Source organism: Anolis carolinensis, chromosome 2 (assembly GCF_035594765.1).
Source record: "Anolis carolinensis isolate JA03-04 chromosome 2, rAnoCar3.1.pri, whole genome shotgun sequence".
Classification (NCBI taxonomy): domain Eukaryota; kingdom Metazoa; phylum Chordata; class Lepidosauria; order Squamata; family Dactyloidae; genus Anolis; species Anolis carolinensis.
Genome location: NC_085842.1, coordinates 304,003,604 through 304,018,555, shown reverse-complemented (window position 1 = coordinate 304,018,555; position 14,952 = coordinate 304,003,604). Strand labels below are relative to the sequence as shown.

The window sequence follows — 14,952 nt, the reverse complement described above, 5'->3', positions numbered from 1 at the left end:
GAGTACAGCCCCAATTGCCACATCAGAGGCGTCCGCTTGCACCACAAAAGGGGTTCCAGGATTTGGGTGCTGTAGAATTGGCTGGGAGGTGAATAGTTTCTTTAGTTGCTGGAACCCTTTCTCTGCTTGATCAGTCCAGCGGAAAGGCTGCTTTCCACGGATGCAGCTAGTGATGGGGTCGGACCAGCGGGCAAAATCTGGAATGAACTTGCGGTAGTAGTTCGCGAACCCCAAGAAACGCTGCACCTCTTTCTTGTTAGTTGGCGCCCGCCATTCCAATACTGCTGAAACTTTGGCTGGATCCATGGAAAGGCCTAGAGGCGAGATGCGGTAACCAAGGAAATCTACCTCTTGTAGATCAAAAGCGCATTTTTCCAGCTTGGCATAAAGTCCATGATCCCGCAATCGTTGTAACACCATTTTGACGTGGTTCTCATGTTCTGATTGTGATCTGGAAAACACCAAAAAATCGTCCAGGTAGATTATCAAGAACCTGTCTAGATAGTCCTGAAAAATGTCATTGACAAAATGCTGGAACGTTGCGGGGGCTCCGCATAAACCGAAATTCATAACTCGGGACTCAAATAATCCGAATTTGGTCTGGAAGGCGGTCTTCCACTCGTCCCCTTCCCTGATGCGAACTAAGTTGTAAGCCCCCCGAAGATCCAGCTTGGTGTAAACCTTGGCTCCTCGAAGCCGATCCAGTAGATCCGAGATTAAGGGCAGGGGATAGCTGTTCCGCTTGGTGATATTGTTCAATGCTCTGTAGTCCACCACCAAGCGTAGTTCCCCTGACTTCTTCTTCACAAACATCACTGGGGAGGCGGCTGGGGATTGAGAGGGTCTGATGAATCCCTTGCGAAGGTTTGTCTCTAGGAATTCCCTGAGAGCTTCTTGCTCTGGTTCAGTCAGGGAGTAGAGATGCCCTCGCGGGATCGGGGCCCCCTCCACCAAGTCAATGGCACAGTCATAAGGTCTATGTGGGGGTAATTTTTCGGCTTCTTTCTCATTGAATACATCCCAATACTCGGAGTACTTCTTTGGCAAGGTGATGATGGGCTCGGTGTCTGTGGCATGGCATACCTTGGCTACGAGGCAATGATTTTGGCAATACGGTGAAGCAAACTGCAGTTCTCTGTTGGACCAGGAGATGTTAGGGTCGTGGAGAGTCAGCCATGGAATTCCCAAAATCACAGGGAAATGGGGGACCTCGGTAACAAAGAAGGAAATCTCTTCCATATGTTCCCTTATCCACATCCTGGTGGGTTCCGACCACTGACTTACGGGGCCCGTCTTGAGGGGACGGCCGTCTATGGCTTGCACCACACGGGCATTCTTGAAATCATGATATTGTAATCCCAGAGAGTCGGCATACTCTCTATCGATGAAATTGTTGGTAGCTCCAGAGTCTATCATGGCGTGGATCATGACGGGTCCTCTTTTTGCTGACCATAATGTGACCACGAGAAGGAACAGGACCCCGGTTGGCGGCTCTTGGATGGATTTTTTGACCGGGTTGGCGAGCCTCTCTACACCCGGTCGTTGGCTTCCCCCGCCGGCTGTGTGCCAGTCGGCTCAGTCGCCTTCGTCTCCGTGGAGGACGCCGCCGCAAGACGGGCGGCAGGCTTCCCTTTGGCTGGGCACTCTCTGGCGAAGTGGCCCCCGTTCCCGCAGTACCAGCAGAGGTTTAAGCGTTGACGACGGGCCTTCTCGGCGGCATCTAGTCTGGGACGCACATTGCCCAACTGCATCGGCACCTCCTCGCCTCCTCTGGGGTATGGGGTTGGCGGTGGGGGTCTCCACACCGGACGTGGCTGAACGCTGGCGGGAGCGGGGGGTTTTGCCCCGGCTCTACTGCCCTGGCCTCGAACCCACTGTTTCCTGTTGGCAATCATGACTTCAGCCCGTAAACATTGATCAATGAGTGCCTCGAGGGTCTGGGGAGGATCCACCTTGGAGATTTCTTCCAGCATTTCAATGTTGAGACCCTCCCGGAATTGTCCCCTGAGGGCTACATCGTTCCAGCCGGTGTTGTGGGCCAGCACTCGGAACTCAGCTATATACTGAGACATAGGTCTGTCTCCTTGGAAAAGGCGACGGAGTTTGTGACCGGCTGCCTCCAAATTGTCCTCGATTCCCCAAGTCTCCTTGAGGTGGTCCAAGAAGTGTTGCGCTGATCTTAGGTGTGGAGAGACTTGGTCGAACAGTGCCGTCGCCCAGCTGGCCGCTGGCCCGTCTAGAAGACTGTAAACCCATGCCACTTTGATGTCTTCTTGGGGAAACTCGGCAGCACGGGCCTCCAGATAAGCTTGACATTGGCGACGGAAGACATGAACCTTAGAAGCTTCTCCAGTAAACTTGGTTGGCAACGCCATGGCCGGAAGACGAACTCCGCGTTCCTTCAAACCCCTTATTTCTCCATCCTGTGCATTGAGCTTATCACGGATTCGGTCCACCTCTTCCTTGTCGATGGTGTAGGTAATCGGCTGGCCGCTCGGCCCAGGTACGACTCCGGTAGACATTCTGGCCGAGGTTAATTGGTGCTTAGGGGGGCGGAGTCAAACTGTCACGACCCAGGCTGCAGAGCACCAATAACCATACACAGAGGCCAGAATCTATCTAATATCTTTATTGAAGGAATATATAAAGTTAATAAAAACAAGTGTAGAAAATAGTTCAGAATTAGACCTTTCAGGAAAGGTCAGAATTAGTCCAAAAAAGCAATGTCCAATAAGAAATATTAAGGTCCAAAGTTGTAATCCAATAACCGAAACACTCACTTTGCCAAGCAAAGTGAGGGGAGATGACAAGGTCCTTTAGTCCATGAAACTTGAGCGAGGCTAGGAAATAACTTGATACTTGAAATAAGGCTTGAACGTGGAACAAGGTAACTAAGAACAAGAACAAGGTCCGTGGAATAACTTGATAAATCCGTGGAACAAGGCAAGGATTGATCCTGGGAAACAAGGCAAAGTCCGTAGATAAACAAGGCTGGGAAGCAAGGCGAAGGCTGGATAGCAAGGCAAGGCTTGAGCAGGAGCGAGGCTTGAATCGGAGCGCGCTGTCCAGACACAACTCGCTCCGAAGGCTGACGAATTGACTCCGCGAAGTTACTACGCGGGTAAAACACCTAAATAGAGTCTAGCTTTCCCGCCGAAGCAGTTCTCTGGGAATCAGAACCGAAAGCTAACTCTGAGACCAGATGTGAGACTCCCCAAAGATTCTCACGAGAAGCAGACTTAATTGGCCACATTCTTAGCTGCAATCCTCGCACTCCTGCGCGAAGCTGAATCCAAACTTCTCTGTTGTTTACAAAACTCCCGGCGCAAGAATACGGGAGAAGTAGGCTCTGGGCTTGTTTGACATACTTCTGGGAGACAACTTTCTTGCAGGTGCAAGGTTCCCAGATCTGCCTGGGAAAGATCTGGCTGAGAGGAATCCAGTTCAGACTGGGAAGGTAAAAAACCCAAGTTTTCATCTTCATCAGGAATTACAATGTCCTGAGCAGGACTACAAGGCCCATGGGTCATCACAGTGTTCTGTGATCCGCCCTGAGAAGAATGGACTATAAATGTTGTGAATAAATAAATAAATTGTAATCTCTCTGTCTAATTAAGGGAATGGTCAGATACTGTTGTTTTTCATTTGTATCTTCCTATGTCTTCCCAACATGTCGTATAGTGAGGCACTCAAACTCTTTGGCAGAGAAAGCTAGACCTTGTAAAATAACAATTCCCACGATTCCATAGGATTTGGTCATTGCAGCCAAAGTGTGGAAAACTGCATTAATTCTACAGTGTAGATACCCAAGTCTTTCCTGATTTGGTCTTCAATGCTCTCCAGCATGGAACTGAGAATTTATAATGACAATAAATACAGTATATTTGGAATGGCAACAAGGTGGCTGTTAAACACTCCAAGCTACAGATATAACTAAGTAAGCTGATTAGATAATCTTAAATTCAGCACAGTTTTGGAAGATACCCCAAATTCCATCTAGTCCATCCAACTACCAATGAAGGAAGTCCACCGCTAAGGCATTGCTGGGAGATTGTCACACAATCCATTTTTTAAAATTCCAACAAAGAAGAGTCTACCACTTTCTGAGATATTCAATTCCACTGTTGAGTAGGATTCAACCATCAGGAAGCCCCTCTTAATGTTGAATCTCCTTTCTCCTGATGTGAATTGGTTTGGATTATGTCCTCTTGAGCAGCAGAAAACAACCTTGCTTCTTCTTCATATCAGTCTTTCAAAAATGTTGATGAGGATTGTCATGTGACCGTAACAGGCTCCTACAGCCATTCCTCATATATTTAGACCCTCTGCCATAATCCTGGCTCTTGTTTAGACACAGCCCAGTTTGCCACTATTCTTTTTAAACTGTATTGTCCAGAAACTTGACTATAATACAGCAAAGTGTTGTATAGTAGCACCTGTTTTTGTTGCCAATAACCTTGGAATCCTGCTGGATGGCCCTTTGTCCTTGTCCCCATCTACACTGACCATTTCACGCAGTTTCAAACTGGTATTGAAGAAAATGAAAATGATTCCATAGGAAACCCTGGAACCAGTTTATTTATTTATTTATTTACAGTATTTACATTCTGCCCTTCTCATCCCGAAGAGGACTCAGGGCGGATCACAGAACATACATATGTGGCAAACATTCAATGCTGTTTAATACACATACAAGACAGACAATTGTACCCTTAGCTGCCCCGAGTCCCCGTTGGGGGGATGGTGGCGGGGTATAAATAAAGTTTTATTATTATTATTATTACATAGAATAGAGCTATATATAGGCTTTCCCATCTTTGGCATCTTGAAGGCTTGTGCTCGATTCTGGCCACGGGGGGTGATGTCGCTCTATCTCCTTACCAAAGAGCTTTGTTTGTAAACTTCCTCCTTTGATCAAATCACCGGCATTTTTCTGGCATTTCCTTATGGGTGCCTTAAAATACCTCCCCACTATTAAGAGGTACCTATTTATCTACTCACATTTTGCTTTCAAACCACTAGATAGGCAGAAGCTGGGCTAAAGGCCAGGAGCTCACCCTGACCCGGGCTTCAAACTGTCAACCTCTCGATTGACAGGATTTACTGCAAATGGTGTTTTAACCTGCTGTGCTAAAGCCTGGCCCCAGTTTGAAGCCTGGATAGTGATTACAGAAACCAGAGAACACTGATTATTAAGGCTTATTTTGGCTGCTTTTGTGAGAGCTTATTGCCTGGCTGCCATAGTTTGAGCTCCGAACTGCATTAAACGGTCAGTGAAGATGGAGTACCTGTTTCATTCTCCTGGGGTGAAAGCAGAGCATATCAATTTCATCATTTGAATATATATAGGGTCCATAGGTTTTTGACCATCAAGACTCTTTGTCCAGGCTTTGGTATTATTGCAATAGCCTCCTGGAAAGTTTGCCTTCTGATCTCTCTCTGGCCTTAATTTAAGCCATGTGGATTGTTTTAAATCCCCCTAAATATTTACATGTTTCTCCCCTCTGGAAATCCCTTCACTGGCTACCATTTTGGGCCAGGGCCAGGGCCCAGTTCAAAATTTTATCCTTATATTTAGGACAAGGATCAGTACTTGCAAATACGGCTACACCAGGCATGGGAAAACTTCAACCCTCCGGGTGTTTTGGACTTCAACTCCCACAATTCCTAACAGCCGGTAGGCTGTTAGGAATTGTGGGAGTTGAAGTCCAAAACACCCGGAGGGCCAAAGTTTGCCCATGCCTGACCTGCACTATAGAACTGATGCAGTTTGACATCACTTTAAAAGTGGTCTGAAACTGCTTTGATTCTACAGTGTGGGTGCATGTATCCACTGTTTCAGGTGGCAAAACCACCTCTGAGAATGGATCTACTACATTGCAAAGTTGATGCAGTGTGACACCACTTTAACTGGCATGACTCAATGCTATGGGATTATGTGAGTTGCAGTTTTACAAGGACTTTGCCCTTCTTTGTCAGAGGGTGGTGCTGCCGCACCAAACTACAACTCCCAGGGTTGCATAGCATTGAGCCATAGCAGTTAATAATGTCCTGTTAAAGTTAATAATGTCCTTCCCCAGGCAGGAAGCAGCCAAGCTTGGAACCTGCAAGGCTATTAAATGCTGATCAAGGTGGCCAATGGCAACATTCACACTTGCCTCAAACAGACAAGAGTTCTTTCTCCCACCTTGGATATTCCATAGATATATAAAGCTCACTTGCCTAGTTTCCAACAGGCCTCACAACCTCTGCCATAGATTTGGGCGAAACGTCAGGAGAGAATGTTTCTGGAACATGGCCATACAGGCCGGAAGACTCACAGCAACCTAGTGATTCCGGCCATGAAAACCTTCGACAACACATTGCGTTAATTCGGCTGTCCCCCCCAAAAAATGCCTGCCAGACTAGAGAAGTCCCATCTTGGCTGCGCAGGCGCATTAAAGGCTTGTCAGGTCGGTCAGCTAGTGAGTCTCATCCCCCATCCCCCATTCCCCGCCCTGTTCTGCTTGTTGAATTTGCGCCTGCGCGGGTGCCTCGGTTGCCATGGTGACAGGACGCGGAACGTTCGAGCCGGTCTCGAGCCCAGCAGCAGTGAAGCCGAGAGGGGCGCGAGGAGCCCCGGCTCGCGGCCATGACGGGCATCCTCTGTGATTGGCTGAACCGAGAAGTGAAGATCTCGCGCACAGTGGGTGAGGCCGAGCTCTGAGGCTGAGAGTTTATGAAGAGAGAATATATATTTCTATATATGTAATTAATGCATTCCATGGATGCGCTGTGTTACATAGTGTTGTTCTATCGTGCTTTCAGGCGTTTTTAGTCTTGTTTGTTTCTGCCTTTCTCTGAGGGTGCATCCACGCTGATACCCTTGCCTCAGCAAACTACAACTCCCATGATGCCATACCACTGAGCCCTGGCAGTTAAATTGGTATCAAACTGCGTTAATTCTGTAGTGAAGGTGCACCCTAAAGCAAACCTGTTGCTAAGTTTTCGTGTCAAGATTTGTTTGTCTCCCGCAGAGGCTGAGAGAGAGTGACTTTCCCAAGTGACTGTGCAAAGAGTCTAGCCCTCTGGGTTGCTGTGAGTTTTCCGGGCTGTATGGCCATGTTCCAGAAGCATTCTCTTCTGACGTTTCGCCCATATCTATGGCAGGCAACAACCACGCTTTGAAGCTGCAAGGCATTTTAATGCTAATCAAGGTGGCCAATTGCAACATTCACACTTGAATGAGTTCTTTCTCCCAACCTGGACATTCCACAGATATATAAATCCCACGTGCCTAGTTTCCAACAGACCTCACTACCTCTGAGGATGCCTGCCATAGATGTGGGCAAAACGTCAGGAGAGAATGCTTCTGGAACATGACCATACAGGGAGCCTCCGGTGGGCTAGGGGATAAAAGCCTTGTGACTTGAAGGTTGGGTTGCTGACCTGAAGGCTGCCAAGTTCGAATCCCACCCGGGGAGAGCGTGGATGAGCTCCCTCTATCAGCTCCAGCTCCATGCGGGGACATGAGAAAAGCCTCCCACAAAGATGGTAAAACATCAAAACATCCGGGCGTCCTCTGGGCAATGTCCTTGCAGACGGCCAATTCTCTCACTCCAGAAGCAACTCCGGTTGCTCCTGACATGGAAAAAAAAATGACCATACAGCCAGGAAAACTCACAGAACCCAGTGATTCCAGCTATGGAAGTCTTCGACAACACAATGACAATGTGGTTAAAAGGGATACTACGAGATGAATTGCCAAAGATGTATCTGTATTAGCTTGCCTCAGCAAAAACAGAAAACAGTTCTGTGATCCCTTCAAGGCTACTGCAGTGTGTTGTTTTTAAGATGCCACAGGTTTCCATTGTTTCCAAAATGGGATTGTTGGAAAACCAGCCACTTTAGGCATTATTTTTAGAAATTGAGCATCTCTTAACTGTAATTTCAAAATCTGAAATTGTCCACATGGGCGGTTCAGGTAGTGATGACTTTGCCTTCTGATACTTCAATGTACACAAATTGTTTTGTACAACAAGTTATTTAAATTATTATATGTTAATAATAATAATAATAATAATAAACAACTTTATTTTTATCCCGCCCTATCTCCCCAGTGGGAGCTCAGGGCTGTTAACAACCTATAATGATACTATTCAATGCCGTACAACCAACCAATAAATAAGACATAACATAAATTAAAAATGACACAGTAAACCTTAACATAAGCAATAACAAGACATTATCATCAAATTAAGCAAACACTGAAATTACAATTTAAGGCTGTGTATATAAGGTATATCTAGCATAGATAAATGTTGTGTTTAGACTTTTGATTTCCTTTCTAATATACCTTATTATGTATATGTATACACGTTTTCCAAAGTCCAAAATCCAAAGCACATTTGTTCTCAAGCGTTTCAGATAAAGGGATACTCCGCTTGTATTGGGATCAACTAAAATGCCAAAAACATGTGCTCAGTAAGACCTATGAATTTTGGGTTTTTTAATGCAACAGTATGGCTACCTTAGTTTCAAAGTGGAATGGAAATCTGCACTACTCAGAGACACATTTTCCTTAGATTTACTTTCCTTAGATTGCTATTGGAAAACGGATGCCAGCGGACTAACAAATTCTTCCTCTTCCATGATCAGCCATGAATTAAAGGCACAGAGTGGCGAACATTTGTATGGAAATAATATTTCCCTGAGCAACAAGGAATTTGTTATAGGGTAGAAGGGTGTGAAGAAAAGAAGGCACCACTACTAAATTAATTTAACTGATGTTGGAAATTGCTTGGGAGGAATTTAATGCAACTTCCTTATTCTTCTTGATGTTGAAATTGAGATCTTCAAATCTGGATTTGTCAGTGTCATAATTTTTCTGAATTCTGAGTTTCTGGTAATAATGAAATACTGTTAACATTTTCACATGTAAAGATTTTGCAGCATTGCACATTGTAAAACTATCAAATATGTTACCTCAGGATAAAGTAATAATGTTCATAAATGTGGGTGCCTTTAAACAACATTAGAAAAAATAATAAAGGATAAAGCTATTGAAGACTAATCTTGATGGTCCTCCATTATGCCGTTGAATGCCAGTTTCTGGGGAGAAAGATGCAAAAGCAGTTATGTCCTCATTTGTGATGAGTAAAATAACAGAACTGCTGATTCCTTTGCTCTGATTCAGTGGTGTTCTTTGAGTTTTATAAGGCCATGTCTAGATAGAACCTGTGATAAGAGACAAAAGGTGGGGTGGGGAATGGGTATTTGATTTCTGCTGTTCAGTAGTATAATGTCTTTATGTACAAATGCATGTATATCTGATTCATCATTGTGCAATAAAATGTGTTTTTATAGGATGATAATATTCAAACCTTGTATATTGCTGCTTACTATGTATTTGTTTACAGTCTGCAATGAATTATGAACTTGGTGTTCAGGGTTCAAATCCTTGCTTGGTCATGGAAACGCACTGGGTGCTTCATCTGAACAAATCTTGTCAAGAAAACCTTGTTATGGTTTCTCCTGCTATAAGTCAGACTTGATTTAAAGGCATACAAGAGCAAAAACAATGATGGTTTTGGATCTTAAAATTATTATTTCTTTTCCTGTTTTTCATTTCTGGAAAGTACTTTGTGAAGTATATTTTTGAACCAGTTCTCAGTTTGAGAAAGCTTGCCTTAAGACCCCAAGTAGGCAGGTTTGCGTATGTACCTCCCCACACTTTCTCAAATGAAAGCTTCTTAATTGAAATCCCTGTGGTATACACTGTTTGTTCTGAGTTGCATAACAGTCCCTTCACATCTCTGAAATTACCATGGGGGAAATAAAGGGAGGATTTTCATCACCCAGGGCCTGGACACAGATTCAAGGGACACAAAGTGGTTTAGATCCTCCAATTAATAAGGACTCTAGAGGTCAGGCAGTTCTCACAGGTACATGTTTATCTTGTAGTTTCCTTTGTTTCAGCTACAAATGCCTTCCCTATAGAGAAAACATCATCCATCTGGAGAAAAGAAATCTCCCTGATTTGAATCAGAATGACTAGATTTCTCTTAGGGTTGTGGAAGAGGCTGTTATAAACACTTGAACTGCTATCTTCAATCAAGAATATACTTTTAATACCTTCAGGCATTATGTTTAATAAACCTTTTGTGGACTGCAGCCTTACTGACTCGTCCCTTCTCAGAAGAAAGTTGACACATCTTAATAATAAATAGTAAACTATATTTTAACCCACCCTCTCTCCCTGAAGAGACTCAGGACGGCTTCTTGACAAGTGGAGAATGTAAACATTGGTTCTAGCATAGAGTGGGACTCTTATGACACATTTGTTGTATAGCAAAATCCGTGGATGCTCTTGTCTCAGTATATATAGTGGCATAATAGAATGGTTTCCCATATATAAAATGGAAAAATGAAAGTTGATGAAAAAGTGCTTCATCAAGATCTTGTTGGGCTACAGTGAAAGTTAGCAGGCTATTACTGATGCATAATTGATTTTATTTAGAGCCATCTTTGGAAGAAACACTTTTCAATGTCCCACTACTGTCACAGACATATCAGGTTGGGACACAAAAGAGGATCTTTTTGGTGGCTGCTTTGGGGTTCTAGGACTCCTTTCTTTGGGAGGCTAGAAATGTCCCCTTCTTACTGTCCTTCCACTGGCCAGCAAAAAGAGTTCTAGTTTCACAGGTTTTCAGGAATAGAGTAAAGGTAAGTTAGTTTAAAAAACCTGTCAGATGAGATTTTTAAATTATGGTAAGTGCTGTATTAAAATCTGAACATGTTATCTATGGTGTTAACTACATTTTAATAACAAGCTACCATATCTTTGATCCAAATTCTGCCTTTGTTAATTTGTAAGCCAACTTGAATCCCAATACTGGGAAAAAGCTGAGATATAATTAAAGGGAATCATGAGTGGCATGATTTGATCCAATATGTGAAAGAAACACCTATCTAGATTTTTTGCAGATACATAGAAAGAAGCTTCAGGGAAGCTGCTCCCATACCATCACCATTACATATGAATCAGTTCTTATGTTCAATCAAATAGAAAATGCAAGGACCACAAGTTTTGTCGGAGTGAGTTTAACAAACTATTCCTTTTTCTCTTCTAAATTAAATCAGATAAGGAGTCTTTCTCCAGAGAATTTTCTTCTGGTTATCTCATTGGAGAACTTCTTAACAAGTTTGAACTTCAAGAAGACTTTGATCAATTTTCACAAAGCAGGTATGTACCTTTAACACATCTTTAACAGTGTTTATGAGATTGGTAAATTGAGTCAAGCCAAACAAATGTTGACCATTAGAAAAACTTAAATAAAGGATAGAAGACACCTGGCTTGACAGTGGTATGTGTGGAAAGGATCTAGAATTCTTAATAGACCACAAGCCTAAATGAGTTAACAGTGGAGAGGGTTGACAAAAAAAAAAAGCTATTAGTGTCCCAGGCTGCACCAAATGAACTGTGATGACAAAATTAAAAGAACTAATGACAGCATTGTTTTCAGCTTTGATTACAGCTCACATGTAATACTATTCTGGTCACTACAGTTTAAGAAAGGTATTGACAAGTTGAAATATGTCCAGAGGTGGGCCACCAATATGATGAAGGCCATATTGTTGTTATTATGTATTCATTTCTATCCCACTTTTCTCCCATGGGTGGGACTCAAAGTGGCGTACAAAGTTTAAAACCAATACAAATACATTGGCATATAATACAATACATAATCAACTAAACATCATACTCAAATATAAAAATAATCCAGTTTAAATGCATCATATAAAACAGTTAAAACCCACAACAGGTACCATTTAGAGACCCAAATATGTACCGTGTTTCCCCGAAAATAAGACAGTGTCTTATATTAATTTTTGCTCTCAAAGATGCACTAGGTCTTATTTTCAGGGGATGTCTTATTTTTCCATGAAGAAGAATTCACATTTATTGCTGAACAAAAAATGAACATTTATTATATACTGTACAGTAGTTGTCATCACAAACCAGCATAACCAGACAAACTGTGAATCCTATCAAGAATTTCTTGTTACTACCAATATTTGCATGTACAACACTCTATGGTATGTACATTTACTGATCCTGCATGCTCTGGTGTTCTGTTTGGCGGGCACGCTTCCAAACAAATCCTTTGTTAGGTCTTACTTTCAGGGGAGGCCTTATATTTATATAAGGTTTAATAATAATAATAATAATAATAATAATAATAATAATAATAATAATAATAATAATTTAGAAATTCAGCAAAACCTCTACTAGGTCTTATTTTCTGGGGATGTTATTATTTTATTATTATTATTAAACTTTATTTGTACCCCGCTAGCATCTCCCGAAGGACTCGATGCGGCTTACAAAGGCCAAGGCAATATAATATAATATAACACACAATATAACAATACAAACAAAGGCAAATTAAAAGAATTAAAACAGTATAAACCACAAGCAATAACAATACGCTAAAACACAATAGAACTGGGCCGGGCCAGAATAATGGGTACAAGATTAAAAGTGCTGGTGTGACAGGTGATATATAAGGCTTATAGGGCAAGTGCAGAGTGCAATATGCGATCTTAATTCTAATAAGATACTTATGGGACTTGGTATTGGAGATTTCCTGTTAATCTGGGAAGGCACATTGGAACAGCCAGGTCTTCAAGTTCTTTCTGAAGACTGCCAATGTAGGGGCCTGTCTGAGATCCTTGGGGAGGGTGTTCCAGAGTCGGGGGGCCACCACAGAGAAGGCCTTGTCTCGTGTCCCCACCAACCGCGATTGCGACGCAGGCGGGATCACGAGCAGGGTCTCTCCAGATGACCGAAGTGAACGCATGGGTTCGTAGACGGAGATGTGGTCACGGAGGTAGGATGGTCCCAAACCGTTCAGGGCTTTGTAGGTAAGCACCTGCACCTTAAATTGGGCTCGGAAAGTAAATGGCAGCCAGTGGAGCTCCCTGAACAGGAGGGTTGACCTCTCTCTGTAAGGGGCCCCAGTTAACATCCTGGCTGCCGTTCGTTGGACCAGTTGGAACTTCCGAGCCGTTTTCAAGGGCAGCCCCACGTAGAGCGCATTACAGTAGTCCAGTCTGGAGGTGACCAAGGCATGGACCACCCCGGCCAGATCAGCCTTCGTGAGGTACGGTCGCAGTTGGCGCACGAGTCTCAATTGTGCGAAGGCCCTCCCAGACACCGCCAACGCCTGGGCCTCGAGCGTAAGTGATGAATCCAGGAGGACTCCCAAACTGCGGACCTGTGGCTTCAGGGGGAGTGTAACCCCGTCCAGCACAGGTTGCCACCCTATACCCCGTTCAGGTTTACGATCGACCAGGAGGACCTCTGTCTTGTCGGGATTGATCTTCAGCTTGTTCCTCCTCATCCAGATAGACACAGCGGCCAGGCACTCGTCCAGCACCCGAGAGGCCTCCTTGGAATTAGGTGGAAAGGAGTAGTAGAGTTGTGTGTCATCTGCATAGAGGTGACACCCAACTCCAAACTCCGGATGACCTCTCCCAGCGGTTTCATGTAGATGTCTTATTTTAGGGGAAACAGGGTATGAGGAACAGTTAGGAGAAGTACATGTTCTCAGCTTCAAGAAGAAAAGACTGAGAGGTGATACTGTTAGTTGTCATTGTTGACTTCCATCAAGTCAACTTTAACGTAGAGAATGAGGACCTCCCAAGTTACCCTGCCATTAATAGCCCTGCTCAGGTATTGTATATTCAGGGCTGTGGCTTCCTTGATTGAGTCTATTTATCTGGAATGTGGCCTTCTTAATAATAATAATAATAATAATAATAATAATAATAATAATAATAATAATAAAACTTTATTTATACCCCGCTCCATCTCCCGAAGGACTTGGGGCAGCTTACACTGGGACAAGCCCAAAACAGTATTACATCAATAAAAACAGTAACTTAAAAATCACAATATAATAACACTTCTCACAAAAGTTAAAATAACTTAAAACATAGACAGTAATCCCAATCTGTAGTCAAGCACCATAGGCCATGTGCCATTTTAAGGGGAATGGAAATCTGAAAATGCATATTCTTCGGTGACTAGGGATGGGAATGACTAAAGGTAATATAGTGCATGGAATGGCCAAGGCCTAGGTAAAGCACATGGACAATCAATTATCAGTTATGAGAAGGCACCTGTGAACATCCAAGTTTTCAGATTCTTCCCGAAGGAATCCAGGGTGGGAGCTAATCTAATCTCCTTTGGGAGGGAGTTCCAGAGTCTGGGTGCCACCATCGAAAAAGCCCTTTCTCTCATCTCCACCAACCGCACTTGAGACGGAGGTGGGATCAAGAGGAGGGCCTCCCCAGCAGATCTTAGAGCCCGAGCAAATCTTCTTTTCCTATTGCTTTCTACCTTGCCAAGCATTATTGTCTTTTCTACTGAGTCATGTCTCCTCATGATATTGCCAAATTATGATAGTCTCAGTTTAGTCATCTTGACTTATCGGGAGAGTTCAGGTTTAATTTGCTCAATATAATACAATACAACAGCCATTTTTTAAAACCTGAAGAGCTACAGAATGAAATTTTATTTCCCGCCCTATTGAAGCTGAATTATCCACCCATTCACCTGCTGTGTCCCCTTGGGAACAATACTTGGGTTGCATCCAGGGACCGTGGTATCTCACCCACTGTTTGAGGATGCTTGAGTTGCAGGTTCCTGTAATGAATTGGACTAGGTGGTCCTTCGGATCCCTTCCAAACCTACAATTCTGTGATTATGCACACAATAGTTAATATCTGCAGTAGATTCAAATGGAGCTCCAAGAGAACATTCCTTCAAGTAACGTCCTCCTCCTGACCACTCCTACTGAACCTCTCTCTGTCTGGATTACTTTGTAACTGTTGGAATTCAACCCCACACTACCCAAGTCTGCAGTCCTCAATGAGGAACAGTTAGTTTAAAATAGGCTGAGAGAA

The 14,952-nt window shown here is 43.5% G+C and overlaps 1 protein-coding gene across 4 annotated transcripts in view; it reads left to right on the top strand.

The window, feature by feature from the left end:
- The first annotated feature begins 6,515 nt into the window (after positions 1 to 6,515).
- Positions 6,516 to 14,952, top strand: part of spef2 (sperm flagellar 2) — a 92,464-nt gene continuing 84,027 nt past the window's right edge. Inside the window, exons 1-2 of one of the 4 annotated variants that reach the window (XR_010003623.1) lie at positions 6,516 to 6,689; positions 11,122 to 11,224. Coding sequence is in view for 2 of the 4 variants with exons in the window: in XM_062972493.1 (XP_062828563.1) it covers positions 6,632 to 6,689; positions 11,122 to 11,224 (161 nt within the window). In the remaining 2 variants the exon portion in view is untranslated. The remainder of the gene's footprint in view (positions 6,690 to 11,121; positions 11,225 to 14,952) is intronic. The other 3 variants (XR_010003624.1, XM_062972493.1, XM_016995640.2) reach the window with 3 other exon arrangements.